Consider the following 24,414-nt stretch of genomic DNA (forward strand, 5'->3'; position numbering starts at 1 on the left):
CCCCGCCCGAGGAGACGTTCGCCAGGTGAGTGCTGATATGAGCACTGTCGGGGGATTTATTATCATTTATTTCTATACGTTTTTCAGAATTCACCCTTTGTCAAGTCCATGCCCCGTGGTTGTGCCCCTCTTCGCACCCGTTGGTTGCCGTTTCGTGTTTGGACAAAAATCCTTTCTCTCCATCCCATACGCGTGATTTGGAATCCCACCGCAGCTCCAGGAAACCCTGCTGTGATTGGCCAGTAGTCGCTGTGATTGACAGTTCTCGTTTTTGCAACTATGCCTAATAACCCTAAACCTTACCTCAGTAAAACTATGCCTAAACCTAACCTTAACCCTTAACCCTCAGTAAAACTATGCGTGCCCGGAGGCCAATCAGACACACGGTAAGGCGGGTCCTGGAGCGCTGGTGGGATTCCAAATCACTCATCCACTAATCAGGCTGTAACCCAGGCTACACAACCACGGGCGGGCCTGGACAAAGGTTCAAATGAAAGACAATTTTTGTCTTCTTGGTCCTTCACTCAATTTACCTTTTCTACTCTCTGCCTTCCTACCTCTTTCTCTGCAGCGTGAATCATATTGTACGCTGCCATTATCACATAATGTTCCCCTGCATAACTTCCCCTGTCTCGTTAACCTCTCTGTCTCCAGGTTTCTCCTGCAGCTGGTAGGAGTGTTGTTGGACGATGTCTCCTCTCGGCAGGTCAAAGTGGACATGACGGAGCAGCAGCATACCTTCTACTGCCAGCAGCTGGGCACGCTGCTCATGTGCCTCATACACATCTTCAAGAGTGGTGAGTTATCAATCATGTGTCTTGGTTTAGTCCACTAAAATGTATTTTGGCGGGCCTTAATGCCATTGTAATGGCTGATTTTACACGTGCTGAAAATAGCCGATCTAAAAGCTCACAACGCACCGCACGTGCGACACGTGAGCTTGTAGATCCGCTATTTTCAGCATGAAACAGAGCATGTAATTACTTGTCTTTTAGTTCTACTGGATATCATCTCCACTAGTCCCTTACTAACATTTTAGTCTAGTTTGTATTTGTTAAAATAAATTGTCAATATATTTAGTCTTAGTTTTTAGTCATCATAGCTTAGTTTTAATTTAGTTTTCGTCAGTGGAAAAAAAAAGGTAGTCGGTGAAATCACCACTGGTATGAAGTGTCCCTAATCCCTCTGTTCCTTCAGGAATGTTCCGTAGGATCACCGCCGCGGCCAGTCGGCTCCTCAAGGCCGAGGGTCAGCAGCAGCAGCCTGCCGCCGGGGGCCAGCCGGCCTGCCCGGAGGCTCCTCCTGGCTCATTCTACCCTCTGGAGGGCCTGAACGCCTTGGTGCAGTGTCTGACCACCACGCACCCTTCTCTGGTCCTGCTCTGGTGCCAAGTCCTCCTCATCATCAACTACACCAACTACTCCTGGTGGGCTGAGGTTCACCACACACCCAAGTAAGCATGGGGGGTTGGGAGAAGCACACTCACTCACACACGCACTCACTCACTCACTCACTCACTCACTCACTCACTCACTCTTTTTTGGGGGTAGTGATGAACCCGAGGCTCAGCCTGGCCCGACTAAATTTAGCATACATTTTGGGCCCGAAAGCTTTGGGTCGGGTAGAATTTGAGAAGTCTAGCTGCCTCTAATCACTCTTCTGTCCACCTTCCTCTCCTTCAGGAGACCCAGTCTGTCCAGCACCAAGCTGCTGAGCCCCCACTCCTCAGGGGAAGGCGAGGAGGAGAGGCCAGAGTCTCGGCTGGCCATGGTCAACAGAGAGATCGTACGCAGGGGAGCTCTGATTCTCTTCTGCGACTACGTGGTGAGAGCCTGGAAATGTGTTTACTAACGGTCACTTTTGAAGTGTCTTTGATGTGAACGAGCATGGGTCCGTCTGTGGGAGTGGAAATGGTCAAACTGGAGAGGTGGAAATGATAAAGAAATGTGTCTGCAGTCAGTTTGCATCTTTGGGTTAATTTACTTTTAGCTAGGGTCGGAAATCTCTAGGTAGCTGACGATTGATTGCACAGAAGTTTTGCGGGAACGCCTACTGAGTGGCGATGTTAAGCGACGTTAAACTCACTTTTCCACTTACTTTGCCACTCGATTTGCCACTCGATTTCCCATTCACTTCATGCACGCAGTCGCACATACCCTCTATCGACTGTGGAAACGAGGAAAGTAGTATTAATTAGTATTAACAGTAGTAGTATTAATTACATTTCTTTCATTGATTTTATTTTCCGCCCCTGATGAATCCCGTCCATCCATTCATCCATCCCTGCAGTGCCAGAACCTCCACGACTCGGAGCACCTGACCTGGCTGATGGTCAACCACATCCGTGACCTCATCCGCCTGTCCCACGAGCCCCCGGTGCAGGACTTCATCAGCGCCGTGCACCGCAACTCTGCCGCCAGCGGCCTCTTCATCCAGGCCATCCAGTCCCGCTGCGACACCACCGTGACTACTGTAAGTACAGTAACCCCTTCATCTGTGACACCACTGTGACCACTGTAAGTACAGTGACCCCTTCATCTGTGACACCACCGTGACCACTGTAAGTACAGTAACCCCTTCATCTCTGACACCACCGGGACTACTGTAAGTACAGTAACCCCTTCATCTGCGACACCACCGTGACCACTGTAAGTACAGTAACCTCTTCATCTGTGACACCACCGTGACTACTGTAAGTACAGTAACCTCTTCATCTGTGACACCACCGGGACCACTGTAAGTACAGTAACCTCTTCATCTGTGACACCACCGGGACCACTGTAAGTAACCTCTCAGAGTTTCAGACCCATAAGGGTTCATTTGGTTCCAAACTATCCTTTAGCCCATTGAATGGCATTTCTATCTCTGATACCCCCATTTATATTGTAAAATCTGTGTTAATTTAACTCTGAGAGTGTACAAATGGAACCACATGGTCCCTCTCTCCCTCCCTCCCTCTGTCCACAGCCCACCATGCTAAAGAAGACCCTGCAGTGTCTGGAAGGCATCCATCTGAGCCAGTCGGGCTCCCTGTTGATGCTGTATGTGGACAAGCTGCTGGGCACTCCCTTCAGGGTGCTGGCCCGCATGGTGGACACGCTGGCCTGTCGGCGCGTGGAGATGCTGCTGGCCGAAACGCTACAGGTGTTTTTACAGTACTATACAGCTGTAAGAGTATAGTGTTCTAAATCCTGACAGTTTTCAGAAAACCCTATTTTTGTCAGTGGTTCTCAAACTATTTCATGTCAAGGACCCCTAGAATTATATGTAATTGGCCGCCCGACCCCCATCTGAAAATATGTAGTTCCAGGGACCCCCCGTAAGCAAAGATTTGAGTTAAAAATGTTGAAAGAATATACAGTATATTTAAAGATTTGCGCCGCATTTTCACGATTTTTCAAAAAATTAGCAGACCTACAAGCTATGAGCTTGTAGATCTGCTTGTAGATAGGTAAAGTATAACATAATGCTTAAAACACCAAAAGAACGGTTTTCTGTGTCTGTCTCCTTGCTCCTCCAGAACAGTATAGCCCAGTTACCCGTGGAGGAGTTGGACAGGATCCAGGAGTACCTCCAAACCAGTGGTCTGGCTCAGAGGTAACATTTAACATCAAGATACTTACTGCCTGTCACGCTGGGACATTTACTATTAATTGTGTCTTTATTTAACATGATATATGTGTAGTTTATATAGTATCTTATACATGAGTTTGTTGGCTGGTTTTATAACAGACCAACCTACACCGACGACTCACCTGAAAAACGGCAACTCGTCTGAGCATTATCACGGTTCCTGCGTGCGTGTCGTCTCTGATGGCCCTTTCAGTTTGTTCGTGTAATTTATTCACACGAGGCTGAACTACTGTACGCACACAACCTATATGGCCCTTTTCAACGGCGCCTGCCTGTTATCCAGAAGTCAAATGCTGATGTCATGTCTTGTCATTATTTCTCTCTACTCCAGGCATCAGAGGTTCTACTCCCTGCTGGACAGGTTCAGAGCCACTGTTGCCAAGGAGACCAGCAGCCCCGCCCCTCCTGTGACATCACACCCCCTGGACGGTAACCCACCGCCTGCACCTGAACTGGTCGTGGCTGATAAGGTGAGGGGAGAGAGACATGCACAGTGTGAGGGGAGAGAGACATGCACAGTGTGAGGGGAGAGAGAGACATGCACAGTGTGAGGGGAGAGAGACATGCACAGTGTGAGGAGAGAGAGAGACATGCACAGTGTGAGGGGAGAGAGAGACATGCACAGTGTGAGGGGAGAGAGAGACATGCACAGTGTGAGGGGAGAGAGAGACATGCACAGTGTGAGGGGAGAGAGAGACATGCACAGTGTGAGGGGAGAGAGAGAGACATGCACAGTGTGAGGGGAGAGAGACATGCACAGTGTGAGGGGAGAGAGACATGCACAGTGTGAGGGGAGAGAGAGACATGCACAGTGTGAGGGGAGAGAGACATGCACAGTGTGAGGGGAGAGAGACATGCACAGTGTGAGGGGAGAGAGACATGCACAGTGTGAGGGGAGAGAGACATGCACAGTGTGAGGGGAGAGAGAGAGACATGCACAGTGTGAGGGGAGAGAGAGACATGCACAGTGTGAGGGGAGAGAGAGAGACATGCACAGTGTGAGGAGAGAGAGACATGCACAGTGTGAGGGGAGAGAGACATGCACAGTGTGAGGGGAGAGAGAGAGACATGCACAGTGTGAGGGGAGAGAGAGACATGCACAGTGTGAGGGGAGAGAGAGAGACATGCACAGTGTGAGGGGAGAGAGACATGCACAGTGTGAGGGGAGAGAGACATGCACAGTGTGAGGGGAGAGAGAGAGACATGCACAGTGTGAGGGGAGAGAGAGACATGCACAGTGTGAGGGGAGAGAGAGAGACATGCACAGTGTGAGGGGAGAGAGACATGCACAGTGTGAGGGGAGAGAGACATGCACAGTGTGAGGGGAGAGAGACATGCACAGTGTGAGGGGAGAGAGAGACATGCACAGTGTGAGGGGAGAGAGAGACATGCACAGTGTGAGGGGAGAGAGACATGCACAGTGTGAGGGGAGAGAGAGACATGCACAGTGTGAGGGGAGAGAGACATGCACAGTGTGAGGGGAGAGAGAGAGACATGCACAGTGTGAGGGGAGAGAGAGACATGCACAGTGTGAGGGGAGAGAGAGAGACATGCACAGTGTGAGGGGAGAGAGACATGCACAGTGTGAGGGGAGAGAGAGACATGCACAGTGTGAGGGGAGAGAGACATGCACAGTGTGAGGGGAGAGAGAGAGACATGCACAGTGTGAGGGGAGAGAGAGAGACATGCACAGTGTGAGGGGAGAGAGAGACATGCACAGTGTGAGGGGAGAGAGAGAGACATGCACAGTGTGAGGGGAGAGAGACATGCACAGTGTGAGGGGAGAGAGACATGCACAGTGTGAGGGGAGAGAGAGAGACATGCACAGTGTGAGGGGAGAGAGAGACATGCACAGTGTGAGGGGAGAGAGAGAGACATGCACAGTGTGAGGGGAGAGAGACATGCACAGTGTGAGGGGAGAGAGACATGCACAGTGTGAGGGGAGAGAGACATGCACAGTGTGAGGGGAGAGAGAGACATGCACAGTGTGAGGGGAGAGAGACATGCACAGTGTGAGGGGAGAGAGACATGCACAGTGTGAGGGGAGAGAGAGACATGCACAGTGTGAGGGGAGAGAGACATGCACAGTGTGAGGGGAGAGAGACATGCACAGTGTGAGGGGAGAGAGAGACATGCACAGTGTGAGGGGAGAGAGACATGCACAGTGTGAGGGGAGAGAGAGACATGCACAGTGTGAGGGGAGAGAGAGACATGCACAGTGTGAGGGGAGAGAGACATGCACAGTGTGAGGGGAGAGAGAGACATGCACAGTGTGAGGGGAGAGAGACATGCACAGTGTGAGGGGAGAGAGAGACATGCACAGTGTGAGGGGAGAGAGACATGCACAGTGTGAGGGGAGAGAGAGACATGCACAGTGTGAGGGGAGAGAGACATGCACAGTGTGAGGGGAGAGAGACATGCACAGTGTGAGGGGAGAGAGACATGCACAGTGTGAGGGGAGAGAGAGAGACATGCACAGTGTGAGGGGAGAGAGACATGCACAGTGTGAGGGGAGAGAGAGAGACATGCACAGTGTGAGGGGAGAGAGAGACATGCACAGTGTGAGGGGAGAGAGAGACATGCACAGTGTGAGGGGAGAGAGACATGCACAGTGTGAGGGGAGAGAGAGACATGCACAGTGTGAGGAGAGAGAGAGAGACATGCACAGTGTGAGGGGAGAGAGACATGCACAGTGGCCACAAATATATCCTTATTAGTTAGTTAGTTAGTATACCAGGACTTTAAAGGTTGGGCTTTGAGTTAATCATCAGAATCGAATTAGAATTATTGTCACATCACTACATGGGATTAGGTGCAAAATGTCACTTGGAGCTCTTGGAGCCAGCATTGTTTTGTGAACTTGAGGTTAGGGCTTTGAGAATGGAGTCTGTACTCTTGAGTCTGTATGCATTCATGTTCATATTATTCTCTCCAGGAATGGTACGTAGCTCTGGTGAAGTCTCAGAGCTGTCTCAGTGGAGACAGCGCTCTGCTGGAGACAACAGAACTCCTGACCAAACTACACGCCTCGGACCTCTCCAGCATCATGAGCTGCAAGGTAATGAGCGCACACACACACACAAACACACACACACACACAATGTGGCAATTAGCGGAGCATCGCCAATCGCCAGCCACACCCACTGTATTCCGTTAAGTCATGTGATAACGTTTCCCACACACACACACACATACACTCTCTTATGAATGAAATGACGTCACTCACACAAAAGAGGACACATTTGCACTGATCGTTGCGTAGTGAACTTTTACAACTGAGGGACAGATGTCTGCAATTTTACAACTTGCAGACAAGACCGAGGCAGAGCTGAGGATGTTCTTTTGTTACAAACTGGTACCGTGCTGGTTTACTGGGAACTGCTGTGGCCTTGAACCTACCAAACTGGAAATTGTGTTTATTGCAATCGTGTTGGAAGTGAACTGTGAAATAACATGAACTGAACTTTATATATACAGATGCGTTTGAACAACCATTTATTGTGTCTGCGCAGAACATGATCCCCTCTCACGTCTGGTTTGCCTTGCATGTTTCTCCTCTACTTTTAAAGCTAAGCACGTCTCTTTAAACCCCATGGTCCCTGCAGGAGTTCAACCTGGGCCTGCTGTGTCCGTGTCTCGGCATGGGGGTGCAGCGGTTGGCCCGAGGCCAGGGCTCGTTGCTGCTGGAGACGGCCTTGCAGGTGACCTTGGATCAGATGGCGGCAGTCACAGAATCCCTCCCGGTCCCACACCGGTCCTTTCTGCCCCCCGCGGCCCAGCACGATGAGCCCTACTGGGACAAACTGTCTGAAGTCTACGGTAAGGGGAGGTGGATGTATGGGGGTCAATTAAAATGGTGGAATCAATGCAGACTTTTTTTTATGCGTCACATCGATTTTCTTCGTTTTACTGGATCTCTGCTCCACTATTGCCTCGTTAACACCCAGCGCCCAGGGCGAAATTCACCGTCCTTTCAATTAGTAACACCCAGCGCCCAGGACCAAGTTTTATCCAAAAGATGAAGATTATTGATATCAAAACCGATCGCATCGCTCCACAGCCTGGGAGTGCCGTTTGCGCAACATTCAATGTTGCGTAACAGTGGGACGTCATCGAAAATGTTCCACGATCTAAATCATCCCGTCCAATTCTAAGAAAAGATCATGTCTTAGACTGCCATCTAGTGTTCAAAAAGTTTGACCGCTTCACTGCCGCTCATTGACTTCAATGCTATGGAGCTTGTTGTCCTTCTGGGTTAAACAGGAAGGTGGGGGCTTCCAGAAGTGGAATGACACCACACAACACAGCCTTTAGCTAGCAGAACAACCAGCTACATTTCTGATGCGATGAGATGAGATGAGATGAGATTAAATTTATTGTCAATGTACAGTACAAGTACAGCACAGCGAAAGGTATTTTCGCATCTCACCAATGGTGCAAACATGTCAGTAAGGAGGATACATTATTTACAGTAGTAACAGTATTAACAGTAGCATGAGCTGAGCATTAAAGTCATTTAAATAAGTAAATAAATAAATAATTATAAGAGAAGAAGAAAGACAGATCTGTCCATATTGCACGTAGCCCTTATTGCACATGGCCCAATGCACAGTGTGCTAAACTAAGGTCCAGAGACCATGTTCCACAAGTCCAGTGGCCATATCACACGAGTCCACATAGTGTTTTTAGACTAGGATGTGTCCAGAGTCTCGAATACGACAGGGATGGTGGATGGGTTGGGGGGAGGGGGGGAAAGGAGTGGATGAGGAGTTTAGGTAGATGACAGTGGAGGGGAAGAAGCTGTTCCTAAGTCTGCTGGACTTGGAACCAAGGCTCCTAAAACGTCTCCCAGAGGGGAGGAGGGCAAACAGACTGTGGTTGGGGTGAGAGGGGTCCAATACAAAATCACAAATGATTTACGATCGTCGGGTGCGTGCCGGCTCACCATGGACAGCTCTCTAACCTTTGGAGATACGGCGCTTTGAAAATCAGGTTATAATGGAGGCTCAACGGAGCTGGATTTAAAAAAACATTGCTGTTGGTGAAGAAGGAGGGCAATACTAGCCGGAGCAATGCTAAAAGGTAAACAGACTGACGGCGCATTCATATACCATATGGATTAAACGCTTATGAACGTAGTTGGCTAGAACAGGTCCCAGTGAGGGGGCGTAAGTTTATAAATGTAGATGGCAATAAAATAATGAATCATACCTCCCGTTGTTGTCGATCGGCTCTAGAGTGTTTTGGCTACATTTAGCTGCTACATTCACATCCTGGATAACATGCGGCCCGTCTGTAAAAGTGCTCCGCTGCTATAGATCGTTCTATGATTTAATGGATTAAATAACCCTGGGCAATCTGAGTGTTAACATGGTGTGTGTGTGTGTGTGTGTGTGTGTGTGTGTGTGTGTGTGTGTGTGTGTGTGTGTGTGTGTGTGTGTGTGTGTGTGTGTGTGTGTGTGTGTGTGTGTGTGTGTGTGTGTGTGTGTGTGTGTGTGTGTGTGTGTGTGTGTGTGTGTGTGTGTGTGTGTGTGTGTGTGTGTGTGTGTGTGTGTGTGTGTGTGTGTGTGTGTGTGCGTGTGTTCCAGGGGAGGCCGGTTTCTTCCACAGGGTACTGTCGTTGTGCAGAGCTCTGTCTCAGTATCTGCTGAATGTTGGCCAACTGCCCTCCTCTCTACACATCCCACCTGATAAGGAACACCTCATCACTGCCTTCACCTGCACTGCCACGGAGGTACGATACCACAACCAGGTTAACTCATAGAGTATTAAAAGGATAGAGACTGATCTGGCGCGAAGCTCCGCCCCCTCCGCTATTCATGTCAGTGGAAGTTGCTCAGTGGCGTTTTGAAGCACCCGGAGGGACATTTCCGCATTGGACCTCCAAATTTTGGAGGTCCAATGCGAAGTGCAACCCAGCGCTCAATGTTAAAGCCCAGCTGCATGTGGTTTCCTCGTCATGAATCCACGGGTCCGCCTGCAGTCCTTCCTCTTACCACTAGGGCCCATTGCTTCAACGTTGGAGTGCCTAGCTGGCCCCTTGGGTTGACTCTATCATGCACAGTGACACAGAATTACTCTTCTTACTTCCTGGCCCCTTCCCTACTTCCTTCACAGATGTTACCGATGATACTAATTAAGGCTCTGTTCCATTTAGTGTACAGTGGTTCTCAAACTGTTTTATTTCCAAGGACCCTGAGAGTGTACAAATGTACAGTACGGGGCCATTTGGTACCCACTCAAGGACACTTTGAGACCCACTGGTGTAGCAGAGTGTTTCCAGTGAGCCACCATGCACAATAGCAGCACCCTGACTCTGTTTGACCAGAATGGAACAGAGCCTTCATTAGTATCATCGGTAACACCTGTGAAGGAAGTAGGGAAGGGGCCCAAGTTTCCAACATGGCGTGTGTGCATATAGCCCATTGACCATCTGTCCCTCTGTTTTTCTCCTGTGTGCTTAATGTCCACTCACCAGGTGGTGGCGTGGCGTCTCCTCCAGGACTCCCTGCCCCTCAGTGTGGACATCCAGTGGTCTCTGTCCTGCCTGTGTCTGTCCCTGCAGCAGCCCTGTGTGTGGAACAGGCTGTCCACGCCCGCCTACACCACACACACCTGCTCCCTGGTCCACTGCCTGCGCCTCATCATCACCGCAGGTAATGAGGGAGGCGGCTGCCATTTATATAGTCAGAGAATATTATCAGAATAATGTCAAATCTGGGAATACATTTATTGCCAAGAAATGTATTCATCCATGTGTTTGTAAAGGTGTCTACTAACATATCCCACATTGGTTTCTATTCAACCACCCTAGGGGGATTTTTGATAGCTGCTAGTGTTCTAAATTTAATTATGTGATGAGGTCAGCACATTTGGGCAAGTGGATATGGCCACATTTAGCCCAAGGAGTGTTTATGCTTGGAATGCGTTCAGAATCTTGAAAACCCCCTAGTTTGACACGTCACATGTAAGTGACGTATAAGTGTTAACTTCGACCCTCTGTCGGTGACTGTGTCCGTGTGCCCTGCAGTGGCCGTTAGTCCTGGGGACCAGCTGCTGCATCCTGAGTGCAAGAAGAAGAAGACGGAGTTGGAGAGAGAGTCCGAGGAGGACCAGGTGGACTCGCCACACGCTGACAGTAAGCACTTATAAATCACTCACAAAGAAAAGCTATTTATTCTACAGCGCAGAAGAGCGTAACTCCACACTCATGGTTGTAGACCAGGCATCTTCCAGAGGGTTCCAGGAAGTCCCCCCGGCAAAATGTGTCTAGCCGCTGTAACCCTACTCTATTACTTTGGTTTTTTTGGAACAATTGTGAAAGATTTTGAAAACTAAAAAATGTTAACTACATTGCATGGCATGTTTGAGAACCGCTGATGTATAGACTATAGCTCTCTGTGTGTTTGACCGTACTCTGTACTGTTTACATTTCTGCCAATAAAGTGTTCAATCAATCACACTAGAAATGAGCGGCAATGTAACTGGTGTATTTTCTCTCTCTTTGTTTTCCCTCTTCCTACAACAGACTAATTAATTTCTACTGAGAGAATGCTGTGTCCTGACTCCTGTTGTTTTTTGTCGGATGTAATGCAGGAATAGAGCATAACCACCACACTGTATTTGGTGAACAAAACCGAGGCTGACGCAGTGCATTGTGCAACGAGTGCAGTGCACGTTGGCAATGTTTTTCAGTTGTCTCTCTGTGTGTGTGTGTGTGTGTGTGTGTGTGTGTGTGTGTGTGTGTGTGTGACGTTGCAGACGCGTGCACAAAGCGTGCGTGTGAGACCATGGCGGAGCTGGTGGAGGCCATGCAGAGCGTGCTGATGTTGGGTCACCACAGGAACGCTGCCATCCCCGCCTTCCTCACGCCCACCTTACGCAACGTCGTCATCAGTCTGTCCCGACTGCCCCTGGTCAACAGCTACACACGAGTACCTCCGTTGGTCAGTATCATACACTGTACATCTTGTTATGGAAGGTTTTGATGTTAAACCCATTTTGACCTGGGAACGATTCTACAAACGTCTTCTAAATGGTGACAGTTTTCTGAACAATCCCATGTTTCTATGTCTGTCGTTCTCAAACTATTTCATGTCAAGGACCCCAAAAATGATATGTAATTGGCTGTTGACCCCCATCTGAAAATATGTTGTTCCAGGGACCTCGCCAGAAGCAAAGATTTGAGTTGAAAACTTTGACCTTAAAAGAATATATATTCAAAGATGCAGGACTCCATGGTTATGCTTAACATATATAGACAACATTAAAAAAATCATTATGATTTAATTAGCATGTGAGGTGTTAAACTAGGGGTTTGATTATGAATCCATTCCAAGCAATAGTTTTGCACGAAAAACACTCCTTGGCCTAAATTCGGCCATAGCCCAAAATGTGATGACCTGCATGCCAAGGATTCGGCAGTGATGTCGGCAACACGGAAGTAGCACAGACTTCTGTTTTTAAACAATATGGGCTAGCTTCCTGCTTGTAAACCACAGACCACCTGACGTCACTGTCCAATCCTTGGTATTGGTATCTTCATGCGACTTCTCTCACGCAGAGAAAGTGATAATGTCACGGCAGAAAAGATGGATTCTCAGTCACCTCGCGCACCGCTGGTACATGTCCCAGAGAAATGTATTCTCAGCCACCTTGCTCACCGCTGGTACATGTCCCAGAGAAACGTATTCTCAGCCACCTTGCGCACCGCTGGTACATGTCCCAGAGAAACGTATTCTCAGCCACCTTGCGCACCGCTGGTACATGTCCCAGAGAAACGTATTCTCAGCCACCTTGCGCACCGCTGGTACATGTCCCAGAGAAACGTATTCTCAGCCACCTTGCGCACGGCTGGTACATGTCCCAGAGAAACGTATTCTCAGCCACCTTGCGCACCGCTGGTACATGTCCCAGAGAAACGTATTCTCAGCCACCTTGCGCACCGCTGGTACATGTCCCAGAGAAATGTATTCTCAGCCACCTTGCGCACCGCTGGTACATGTCCCAGAGAAACCGGATTCTCAGCCACCTCGCGCATCACTGTTACATGTCCCGCGGACCGCTACCTGTGGTTGGGAACCTCTGTGTCAGAGAGACTAATGTGTTTATTCATACAGCCTTTCATATCCAGTTAAAACTGTGTGTGTGTGTGTGTGTGTGTGTGTACGCAGGTCTGGAAGCTGGGCTGGTCCCCTCGGCCAGGAGGAGACTTTGGTACAACGCTGCCTGAGATTCCTGTCGACTTCCTCCAGGAGAAAGACGTTTTCAGAGAGTTCCTCTACCGCATCAACACACTGGGTACAAGCACACACACACACACACACGCACACACGGGTGCAGTAATTAGTTCAGGGGCGACTGTGGACTGTGGAGGTAGAGCAGGTCGTCCAATGATCCATGGGTCGGCGGTTCAAATCCCGGCTCCACCTGTCCACATGTCAAAGTGTCTTTGGGCAAGAAACTGTACCCCAAATTGCTCCCAAATTGCTCCCGATGGTCACCAGGTCATTCAGTTTACGGTTTCTCAACTAGTGGAAAGATAATTAAAAAAATTAACAAATCCTACATTACTAAATGCACATGTAACAATACCTCCAACGCTCTGTGTGAGCTTGTAGTTTGGCTATTTTCACTTCTTAACTGGCTTATGGCCAGCCTAATTAACAGTGGGTTGTGCCTTCTGCCTGCACTATTCATATGTTTAATTCGTCATTTTAATGCCAATAGAAAAATCCTTGACATAACACACTATATCTCATTTTAACACGGCAATCCTATAGTATATTATACCCAGTCCTGATCGTGGCGATAACGTCACCATTATGCAGATTGTGACCAAATAGAGCGAAACTGGCGAAAGCACTTCGGTTTAACAAACCATAACATCCCGTAGTAGCTTTGGACTGTGCATCACTGTCAGATCTCCGGGATGTTAAGCTATCATCGTATTTTTTATAACTAAGTCAAATTAAGCTCTAATCAAGCCCCAAATATCGCATTTTACGCAGCGATGCACATAAAGACCGCGCACGTGCGTGATCGACTGTGCACGCGCGGATTTCGGCCGGTTTTAGGTAGATTACAACGGCCGTTAGCCAAACAAGCTAAAAGTTGCTAAATTTTGTTACATTAAGCCCCCGATTACAAGGAATTAAACGATTACGTCAATAACGTCCGTGGCCATGAGGGATAACACAATCTATGCCAAAATGAGATAATCTCGTGATTAGCTACTGTACCAATCACGAGATTACGATATTTGATTAATAAAAAAATAAATAAGTCCGACATTCATGCGACGTGCACGCTGCCGTGCACACGCTTATTTGTCCCTTTTCTGTTAATTTAACTCTGAGAGTGTAAGGATCCATTTGGTTCCTAACTAACATTTAGCTGGGGACCCCCGGAAGCAGTCTATTGGACGGGGAGTTGAAGTGTTCTGTTCTGTCCAGGTTGGAGCAGTAGGACTCAGTTTGAGGAGACCTGGGCCACTCTGCTGGGGGTGCTGGTCACCCAGCCCCTCACCATCGACCAGGAGGAGGAGGTACAGCAGGAGGTAGGGGTGTGTGTGTGTGTGTGTCTGTGTGTCTATTTAGTCACAGAATTCTCATCTCCACTACCGTACCGCATCCCCAACCTGATAATCAGAGAGCCGTTTGCTGTGCGTTCACGGAAAAATGCCCGATACAGAATCAATGATCGTTGTAATATTTACCGCGTCCATCTTGGAGTGCTCAAAAATAACCGATCTGTTGCATAGCGACGAGACGCGCTCCGTAGAGTCTCGTAATGCCAGCAATCTTTAGCTGCGTTTATCTCCGAATTGAAGCTCAGATGAGGTCATATGAGGTGAGGCATGATATTAGTTCAATAAAAAACTAGCGCAAGGATCCGGCTAGCAGATTAGCGTCTTTCATGCTAGTTTCACGCTAGATCGACCTACGGAAACACCGCTGGCTAATACTTCCAGTTCAACAGTCGTGTCACAGGGTCCTCAATTTGCAGTTTTTGCCTGGCAAGGGGGCCCAAGAACCGTCTGGCTTCTAGAATCTATGTTTCTATGTCAGTGGTGCTCAACCTTGTTCATGCCAAGGAGCCCCAGAATTATATGTAATTGGCCGACCGACCTCCATTTGAAAATATGTTAATTTGAGTTAAAAACGTTGGCTCTGAAAGAATATATATTCAAAGATTTGCGCCACATTAAACAGCTAAAGTTTAAAATAAGGGTTAATGTGCTTTAAAGCTAAGGTAACAACAGATGCGATCCAGTCCTTTTTCCTCTGCTCAACGCCGTGTGTTTTCCCCATTATGCAGGAGGACTTGGAGCACACCCAGTTGAATGTGTTGGCGGTGCAGGCCATCACCAGCCTGGTGCTGAGTGCCATGACCCTGCCCACTGCTGGGAACCCTGCGGTCAGCTGTCTGGAACAGCAGCCGCGCAACAAGAGCCTCAAGGCCCTGGATACACGGTGGGTTGGCACACACACACACACACACACACACACACATACACATAAACACACACCCACGCATAAACACACACCCACGCATACGCACGCGCGCATATCGGGTAACAAACCCCATTTTAGTGTGTGCAGCTTCCAGATGCTTGGAAGATGTACAACATTTGAATGGCTTTTTTATTTTATATGTTTCTTGTTTCAACGTAGCCGCAGTTATTTTCCTAACGAGACGGCAGTCCATACTGTCCCTGTTTTATGAGATGTCTCCCTGTTTTCTCCCTTATAATGCCCAGGTTTGGCAGGAAGCTGACGGTGATCAGAGGGGAGGTGGAGAGGGAGATCCAGGCCCTGGTGTCCAAGAGAGACAACGTTCACACACACCACCCCTACCACGCCTGGGACCCCGTGCCCTCGCTGTCTGCAGCCTCCCCTGGTATGCACACACACACACACACACGCACACGCACGCACGCACGCACGCACGCACGCACGCACGCACGCACGCACGCACGCGCACACACACACACACACACACACACACACACACACACACGCGCACACACGCACGCACACACACGCACCACCTCTACCATGCCTGGGAGCAGTAATCCTGGTCTCTATACTGCCTCCCTCTGGTCAGCCTGATGGATGGGAAAGGAACTAGTTGGAATAATGTGTTCCTTCCACGCACTACTATGTCATACCGGGGAAACTACCCCGTCCCCCCTTCAGGTGATAAGAAGCTCATGCATTGAAGGAAACATGAGCTCAGTTCGGGGCTCTCCCCAGGTTGGCAGAGGGAGAGTATAGCACCCATGATTACATTGGCACCAGGTGGAAAAGATTATGGGTTATAAAAGATTTAATAAAACAAATAATGAATAAGTGGTTAATAGCGTGTGTGTTTCTATTTCAGCGGGTACTCTGATAAGTCATGAGAAGCTGCTGCTGCAGATCAACACAGAGCGAGAGATGGGCAACATGGACTACAAACTGGGACAGGTGAGACATGGAGGGGGAGGGGCTACAACTATACAGCCATATACAAACTGTTTGCCTATGCCATGGCCTAGAAATCTTTATTTACACAATCCTTGATCAAAATTAAATGGGAATTGTAGGTTAACCCATACAGGAAGGGAACCCTTTTTTGGTGTTTTAAGCATTATAATATATTTTAGATCTACAAGCTCATAGTGCCGCACTACGAGCTTGTAGATTTTTCTATTTTTGGAAAAATCTTGAAAATGTGGCGCACATCTCTGAATATATATTCTTTCAGAGCAAAGGTTTTTAACTCAAATCTTTGCTTCAGGGAGGGTCCCTGGAACAACACATTTTCAAATGGGGATAGGCAGCCAATTTCATATACGTTTTGGGGTCCTTGACATGAAATAGTTTGAAAACCACTGGTATAGAAACATGATTTAGAAGACATTTAGTAGAATCTGGTCTCAGTCCTAAATGGGTTAAAGGAGGATAGAGGAAGGCTATGTGTTATTATGCTGGCAATTAGACGTTGAAGTGGAGAAGGCTAAATGCTGTGTCTCATCTGCAGGTCTCCATTCACTCAGTGTGGCTCGGCAACAACATCACTCCTCTGAGGGAGGAGGAATGGGGTGAAGACGAGGAAGACGAGACAGATACTCCGGCTCCGACCTCCCCACCAACCTCCCCTATCAACTCCAGGTCTCTCTCTCTCACACACACACACACACACACACACACACACACACACACACACACACAACCGTATACATTCCTTTAGGCCCAACTCCCTAGCATTGATACACACAGTCTGGATTCCATAGAAGTCAGCATGTCTCTTATGGAAGCATACCGTGCACTGAAAATAGCCGATCTACAAGTTCCCAACATGTCACATCAGTCATTTTAAGATGGAGTATTTGAAGTGGTCAATATAATTGCATGTACCTTTGCTTTATTCCATAACTGTCCTTTTCTTGTTGTCCTTCTACTCCAGGAAGCACCGTGCCGGCGTGGACATCCACTCCTGTTCCCAGTTCCTCCTGGAGCTCTACAGCCAGTGGTTGATCCCTGGTTCCCCCGGCAACCTGCACCGCAGGACCCCCGTGGTGCTCATCAGTGAGGTGGTCCGATCGGTGAGCCAGGACGTAGCAGGGGAGGATAGAGAGAGGGCCACTTTGATGATAGAGAGAGGGCCACTTTGATGATAGAGAGAGGGCCACTTTGATGATAGAGAGAGGGCCACTATGCTGCATTATATTAACTGTCGTAGCAAAAATAGCTTAAACAACAAGCTGAAAACGTGTCGCAAGTGCGTCGCGTTTTGAGCTTGTAGATCGGCTATTTTTTGGCTACATTAGAATTTAAATCCTGAGTTAATATTATTAGGAGTGCCCCCTATGGGCCTCGTGGCTCTACAAGGCTTAACCCATTCTGGTGTTTTAAGCATTATGTTATACTTTAGCTATTGAAAAATAGCTATACAAGCCTTCGTCAGCGTCCCATAGTTATGACGTCATTATATAGCGACCACAGTTAAAGCATCATGATTGAACACCTGGAGAACAATCAGTGATAGGATGAACAATAGTGTCGTCAGCACATTCAATATCTACCTCTTAATTATAATTAACATAATTATGTCCACACAGTTTAAAAAGTACATGGATATCAATACTTTTAGAGAAAAGGAGAAAAATCTATTTCATCATTGAGACCTGGGGAGTTTCTCTCTGAAGCAACTGTTTTAGTCTGTCACCGCCTGTGGCACAGTCGGTAGTGCTGTCGCCTCACAGCTAGAAGGTCCTGGGTTTGATTCCCGCTGGGGATGCTGTGGGCGCTGGCGGCTTGTCCTCTCCTCCGTGTCATCAGTGCCCATACCCAAGGCGGGGTTGGCGAAAGGGCTTTTCTGTGTGGAGTTTGCATGTTCTCCCCGTGTCCCCTAGGGTAGGTAGCCTCACAAAAACATGCAGTAATCCTGGTCTCTATGGATGGAGGGGAAAAGAACTGGTTGGAATAACGTGTTCCTTCCACGCGCTACGTCCAACAAGGGAAACTCCCCCCTGTCAGGTGTAAAAAAGCAACTTGGACACTCATGCATGAAGGAAGCATGAGTTCAAGTCCGTTGCTCTCCCCAGGTTGGCGGAGGGTGTGTAGAGCCCAGGATAAAAATAAATAAAAAATAAAATCTGTCACAGCCTCTCACAGTGCCAGTTGAATTGGTTCTCCTCTTCTCTCCTTCCCTCTGTGGTGTAGCTGCTGGCGGTGTCGGACCTGTTCACGGAGAGGAACCAGTTTGACATGATGTTCTCCACCCTCATGGAGCTGCAGAAACTCCACCCGCCCGAGGACGAGATCCTCAACCAGTACCTGGTGCCGGCCATCTGCAAGGCTGCTGCTGTTCTGGGCATGGTGAGGAACCCACGTTGATCACCTACTGTCGCGTGCGTGCGTGTGTGCGTGCGTGCGTGTGCGTGTGTGTGTGTGTGTGTGTGTGTGTGTGTGCGTGTGTGCGTGTGCGCGCGCGCGCGTGTGTGTGTGTGTGTGTGCGTGTGTGTGCGTGCGTGTGTACACTTATGTCTTTGTTTAACCAATGGCAACATATCGTATCGTTTGACTTTTCATCGTATCGTTTTGCAATGCAAATAGTCAAGTGTATCGATATCGTCCAGGTATCGTCAACCAAGTATCGTATTGCTGTTAAAATGTATCATTTACATCCCTACTAACCATGATTGTTGACCATGATGTATTAAACACTTAACTTTGTCAATGCCAACCCTGTCCGTGGGCAGGACAAGGCGACGGCGGAGCCCGTGTGTCGCCTGTTGGAGAGCACCCTGCGCAGCACCCACCTGCCCAGCCGCATGGGCGCGCTGCACGGGGTGCTGTACGTGCTGGAGTGTGACCTGTTGGACGACACGGCCAAGCAGCTCATACCCGCCGTGTCCGAGTACCTGCTGTCCAACCTGAGGGCGGTGGCGCAGTGAGTACAGTACAGTACAGTACAGTACATTGATGCATTGTATGATACATACATCGATAATGTCACCGGTGGACAGGTTTCTGAACTGGCCACAGCCCTCCCATGATGAGACGCAGACTGAGTAGAAAAAACGTTGTGGTATTTTATCATGAACATTAGTGAGGACCAATTATATGAAGATAAGTTGAAAAGTGGTGAAGTTTTAACTACACCTTTTTATCCCCCTTCCAATTCTAGTTTTAGTTATTTCATCAGTTTTACTTTACTATCATAACCCTGGCACGCACACACACACACACACACACACACACTGCTGTCATTTTGTTGTGTAATGAGCCGATTTCATAATGGAACAACTCTAGGGGGGAAGCGCTCCTGTTAAATGTCACCCTTCAACCCCCTGCTCCGTCGATGTGCCTCTAAATTAATTGGCTTCATCCCTTTTAATGACATGGAAACTGGGAAAAAAAGGACACAAAGTGTCATGCCACAGTTTCCCCACTAGGTGTTATCCTTATTCTGTACGTACTGTATGTGCATTGCATTCAGTATGTGTGTGTGTGTGTGTGTGTGTGTGTGTGTGTGTGTGTGTGTGTGTGTGTGCGCGCGCGCGCGCTCTTTCTGGCTCCTGTAACAATTAGCTGCGTGAACCTCCATAACCAACAACACGTGCTGGTGATATGTGCCGTTGCCTTCTACATGATGGAGAACTACCCTCTGGATGTGGGCGCTGAATTCACCGCAGGAGTCATACAGGTGAGAACTCTACCCTCTGGATGTGGGCGCTGAATTCACCGCAGGAGTCATACAGGTGAGAACTCTACCCTCTGGATGTGGGCGCTGAATTCACCGCAGGAGTCATACAGGTGAGAACTCTACCCTCTGGATGTGGGCGCTGAATTCACAGCAGGAGTCATACAGGTGAGAACTCTACCCTCTGGATGTGGGCGCTGAATTCACCGCAGGAGTCATACAGGTGAGAACTCTACCCTCTGGATGTGGGCGCTGAATTCACAGCAGGAGTCATACAGGTGAGAACTCTACCCTCTGGATGTGGGCGCTGAATTCACAGCAGGAGTCATACAGGTGAGAACTCTACCCTCTGGATGTGTGCGCTGAATTCACCGCAGGAGTCATACAGGTGAGAACTCTACCCTCTGGATGTGTGCGCTGAATTAGCCCAACCCCATCCTTGTCCAATAGGCATGTTAGCAGCGAGGAGACAGGGCAAGCTCTCCTTCTCCCCCATAGAGATGCATGTTAAATGACGGGATTTTCTCCGTAATAAATAATCGATCATTTACAGTAGCAAGAGCATCGAAATGTTTTCTAAATCAGGCCTGCAGTTGGCTATGCACTGGACAAATTTGCATGACATTATTTAAATAAACTAGAAATACGGAGGAAATGAGGGAGAAATCAACTTTTAACGACCACCCAACAGGAGCTTTCATGTTGCACGGTAAGACTACGGTCATTAGTATTATTGGGGTAGGGTGTCGGACTCATTACTCTAGGACTGTTGGTTTGATTGATTGATTGATTCATTGATTAAAGTATTTATTAACAGTATGCAGAACATTTCAAGCACAACTCAATGCAAAAAAAACGTAACTGTGGAAGACACCATAACATAAAGCACTACACTTTTTTACAATAGGGTCCGCCATTTTCAATTCGTCACAACATTTAGAGACGTACAAATATACACTAGGTAGGTGCTCTTTGAGAGCGGTTTTGTCTAACCCTTCCATGGCACGTAGGGGGGGGGGAGAAACGGAAATTCACTTTTCTTCTTTCTCCATTTCTCCTATACCTTCCTGTCCGTCTCTCCCTCTCTGTCCTCCTAGACGTGTGATGTGATGGTGTCCTCCAGCGAGGACTCCACTCCCTCTGTCATTTACCACTGTCTCTCCCTCTCTGTCCTCCTAGACGTGTGGTGTGATGGTGTTGGCCAGCGAGGACTCCACTCCCTTTGTCATTTACCACTGTCTCTCCCTCTCTGTCCTCCTAGACGTGTGGTGTGATGGTGTCGGCCAGCGAGGACTCCACTCCCTCTGTCATTTACCACTGTGTGCTGCGAGGCCTGGAGCGCCTCCTGCTGTCGGAGCAGCTGTCCCGCGTGGACAGCGATGCACTGGTCAAACTGAGCGTGGACCGTGTCAACATGCCCTCTCCACACAGAGCCATGGCTGCCCTGGGACTCATGCTCACCTGCATGTACACCGGTAAGTGTGTGTGTGTGTGTGTGTGTGTGTGTGTGTGTGTGTGTGAAAGTGGCACTGCTATAAAGCTGTCATCTAAAATCCACCGCAAACTCATTGTAGCATGGCTATGCCTACACTCGCCAACTTAACCTGCATGGTAGACTGTACTGCACTCTTCAATACGATTTCTGTTAACTGGCTACTTTCACCGGCATGTCAACGGCATGCAATTCCGCTTGTAGCTAGCTAGGCTAACTGGTGTGCACTGTGTACTGCTAGTATTAAAGGTGAATTCCATGCTAGAAGGCTTTCTTACCTTTATTTGTAGTTGTGGTCCAGGTGTTATTTTGTGCAAAAGTGCATTATTGGCTATTTCCCCTACCATAAGCCCTCAATGAATTGCATTGAATTGAATGGGGCTATGGGGTGTTGTGCTAATTTGCTTATTTCCATCGCTCAAAAATCTATTCTTTTTGTATATATCCTCTCTTCATAATGTAAATAGTATCCCAAGCGGCCCACTTTACTACTTATTTAGATGGAAATAAGCCAATTAGCACAAACGTAACAACTACAAATAAAGGTAAGAAAGCCTTCTAGCATGGAATTCTCCTTTAAGGAGTGTGTATTGTGTTGTGTTCATGCTAGCCTATTCTATGCACGTTTGCTTTCTCAGATTAGGGTCGGTCCAGGGATGAAAATCTTTTCAAATGGGGTGCATGGCCTAATGCATACAGCTAAATTGGGGTTCCCTCTTTGAAATAAAAAAAAGGTTGATAGGATATCTAGTTGTTTTTCACAATAGGAGAAGTAAGCCAACTCTACACCAGTTGTATTATATATATTGTGCATATTTGCACAATATGAGCGTTATAATAATGTGTGACACCTGTTTTAACATCACTAGAACAGAAGTTGAGTCATTAGCTTAGGAACTGACGTCTCCACACCTGTTGCTCATTAATACTTACTGTGCCTGCATGTGCACCAAGTCCAGACTTAATACTGGTGACAATTCATTACATCTGTGTTTAATTAACGTACCAAAGCACCAGCCAGCCTACTAATGATAATACTCGGGGGTGGTAACCTCATCCATGAATGCTAGCTAATCTCGTCCTGCTGCTGGCATTACATTGTAGCTTTATTGTACAGATGATATCTACCTCTAACCCTACGTCTCCCCTTACTAACGCTAGCGACTGTTAGCATATTGCTGCCCTTCTACTAACATGCCAAGTAACAAACGCTGGGACGAGCTAGAAGCCGAGTTCTAGGTCAAAACGGGGGGCCCTTGGAAATGCAAACCCATGACCCTACTACGTTATCCATCTGTAAGAACATTCTGCGCTTCAGAGCAGCTAATTCAAGCACATTGCGTTGTAGCAACAGTTGACAAACCAGGTCACACAGCATTTGAAATCCTTTCAAATACTTGAGGCGGGTGATTGACGGACTCTCATGAGACTTGTACAGTACCTGTCATTCTCTGAGTTATTTTGTTAAGGATTTCAAACACTAAACGGGACTGGCCTCTGAATTAATCTGACATCATTCAATAGGCTCTATGCACACAGAATAACTCTTCCTACGTGATGAAAGGAACGGACCTCACACCGGAAGTTCCATGAAATACATGGCAGCGGACGATTGCTATTTACACTATTTATGAACGATTGTGACCTTTGTCACTAAATCGGTTCCATGCATCCATCTTCAACCGCTTATCCGTAGTCGGGTCGCGGGGGGAACAGCTCCACCAGAGTGCTCCAGACTTCCCTCTCCAGAGCAACATTTGTGACTTCCTCCTGGGGCATCCCGAGACGTTCCAAGACCAGTGATTCCTCCAACTGCGCCTTGGTCTGCCCCGGGGTCTCCTTCCAGTGGGACGTGCCTCGAGGACCTCCCTAGGCAGACGCCCCAGAGAGGCATCCTAACCAGCCGAACCACCTAAGCTGGCTCCTTTCCAGGCGAAGAAGCAGCAACTCATACTCCGAGTCTCTCTCGTGTGACTAAACTTCTCACCCTATCTCTAGGGGAGATGCCAGACACCCGTCGAAGAAAACTCATTTCAGCCGCTTGTATTCGCAACCTGATTCTTTCGACCATGGCCCACACTTCGTGACCATAGGTGAGAGTAGGAATGAAGATAGCTCGTACTAAATGGAACAGAGCCTTCATTAGTATCATCAGTAACATCTGTGAAGAAAGTAGGGAAGAGTCCCGGAAGTAGGAAGAGTTATTCTGTGTGCATAGAGCCTATTGAATCCCCCACTCTACCCACCCCACCCCCTCCCTCCCTCCCCCCACTCGTTGTAACTGGTCCCCTCTCGTCCTCCCAGCGGTGGTTTCAGCGTGTGTTTCGGACTCGGGACAGGGGGTTAGAGGTGAGGTTGGCTCTGGCTGTGCGGTAGCGGAGGCGGTGCAGGGCGTCACAGCAGATCCTGTTGGTTTCTCCTCAGGCAAGGAGAAGGCCAGCCCTGCTGGGCGCCCCCCCGCCCACTCTGACTCCCAGGCCCCCGACAGTGAGTCGGTCATTGTGGCGATGGAGAGGGTCTCTGTGCTCTTTGACAGGTACGCTGCCGACACACTGTGCGCACACACGGCACAGACACACACACACACACACAATCAATAATTAAATTCATCCTCGTATATAGCTAACATGCACATGGTTGTGCAGTTGTAACTTATTTTGTTACATTGCAGCACTCTCCTCTCAGTTACGTTACCTAAAACATGGTTTGTGGATTGAGCACGCACTACACTTATTTTTTTTTGTTTATTGCATTATTTTTTCCTCATTATTTTTCATTTGGGTATTTCCAATAGGGGCTGGCGATGTGGCGATACATATCGTCAAGACAAATACAATCTCTCCACGATATGCCTTTTCAGAGAGATCGTATATATTAGGGATGTCGGTAACGGTACATTGGCTTCCGTGAACAGCTAATCTCCTACTGCCTACTGTTGGTCCGATCCACTCCCTGTATGCCAGAGCAAAATCTCTGCCCCATTTGCTTTAGGTCGGCCTGTTTATTGGCATCTAAAGTTTGCAGAAGTGGTTTTCTTTGAACAAAAGTGCCACCCTTTTCACATTGGCCACCAGGAGGCCGATTTTTTTTTTTTT

At 48.2% G+C, this 24,414-nt stretch overlaps 1 protein-coding gene across 6 annotated transcripts in view; it reads left to right on the plus strand.

The window, feature by feature from the left end:
• The window catches only part of htt (huntingtin), a 77,800-nt gene that overhangs the window by 46,218 nt on the left and 7,168 nt on the right, over positions 1 to 24,414 (plus strand). For 4 of the 6 annotated variants that reach the window (XM_080760228.1, XM_080760227.1, XM_080760231.1 and 1 more), the window contains 26 exons: positions 1 to 25; positions 655 to 797; positions 1,198 to 1,453; positions 1,683 to 1,824; positions 2,290 to 2,472; positions 2,968 to 3,144; positions 3,521 to 3,597; positions 3,965 to 4,103; positions 6,569 to 6,691; positions 7,239 to 7,452; positions 9,222 to 9,367; positions 10,112 to 10,289; positions 10,664 to 10,771; positions 11,395 to 11,579; positions 12,807 to 12,933; positions 14,088 to 14,191; positions 14,953 to 15,107; positions 15,395 to 15,534; positions 16,018 to 16,103; positions 16,660 to 16,790; positions 17,086 to 17,224; positions 18,345 to 18,500; positions 18,884 to 19,074; positions 19,716 to 19,830; positions 21,089 to 21,302; positions 23,624 to 23,855. The exon at positions 1 to 25 is cut by the window's left edge and continues 238 nt beyond it. In XM_080760228.1, the coding sequence (XP_080616354.1) occupies positions 1 to 25; positions 655 to 797; positions 1,198 to 1,453; positions 1,683 to 1,824; positions 2,290 to 2,472; positions 2,968 to 3,144; positions 3,521 to 3,597; positions 3,965 to 4,103; positions 6,569 to 6,691; positions 7,239 to 7,452; positions 9,222 to 9,367; positions 10,112 to 10,289; positions 10,664 to 10,771; positions 11,395 to 11,579; positions 12,807 to 12,933; positions 14,088 to 14,191; positions 14,953 to 15,107; positions 15,395 to 15,534; positions 16,018 to 16,103; positions 16,660 to 16,790; positions 17,086 to 17,224; positions 18,345 to 18,500; positions 18,884 to 19,074; positions 19,716 to 19,830; positions 21,089 to 21,302; positions 23,624 to 23,855 (3,886 nt within the window). The remainder of the gene's footprint in view (positions 26 to 654; positions 798 to 1,197; positions 1,454 to 1,682; positions 1,825 to 2,289; positions 2,473 to 2,967; positions 3,145 to 3,520; positions 3,598 to 3,964; positions 4,104 to 6,568; positions 6,692 to 7,238; positions 7,453 to 9,221; positions 9,368 to 10,111; positions 10,290 to 10,663; positions 10,772 to 11,394; positions 11,580 to 12,806; positions 12,934 to 14,087; positions 14,192 to 14,952; positions 15,108 to 15,394; positions 15,535 to 16,017; positions 16,104 to 16,659; positions 16,791 to 17,085; positions 17,225 to 18,344; positions 18,501 to 18,883; positions 19,075 to 19,715; positions 19,831 to 21,088; positions 21,303 to 23,623; positions 23,856 to 24,414) is intronic. The other 2 variants (XM_080760232.1, XM_080760229.1) reach the window with 1 other exon arrangement.

Source organism: Protomyctophum bolini, assembly GCF_963924005.1.
Source record: "Protomyctophum bolini genome assembly, chromosome: 3".
In the NCBI taxonomy this organism is placed as follows: Eukaryota; Metazoa; Chordata; class Actinopteri; order Myctophiformes; family Myctophidae; genus Protomyctophum; species Protomyctophum bolini.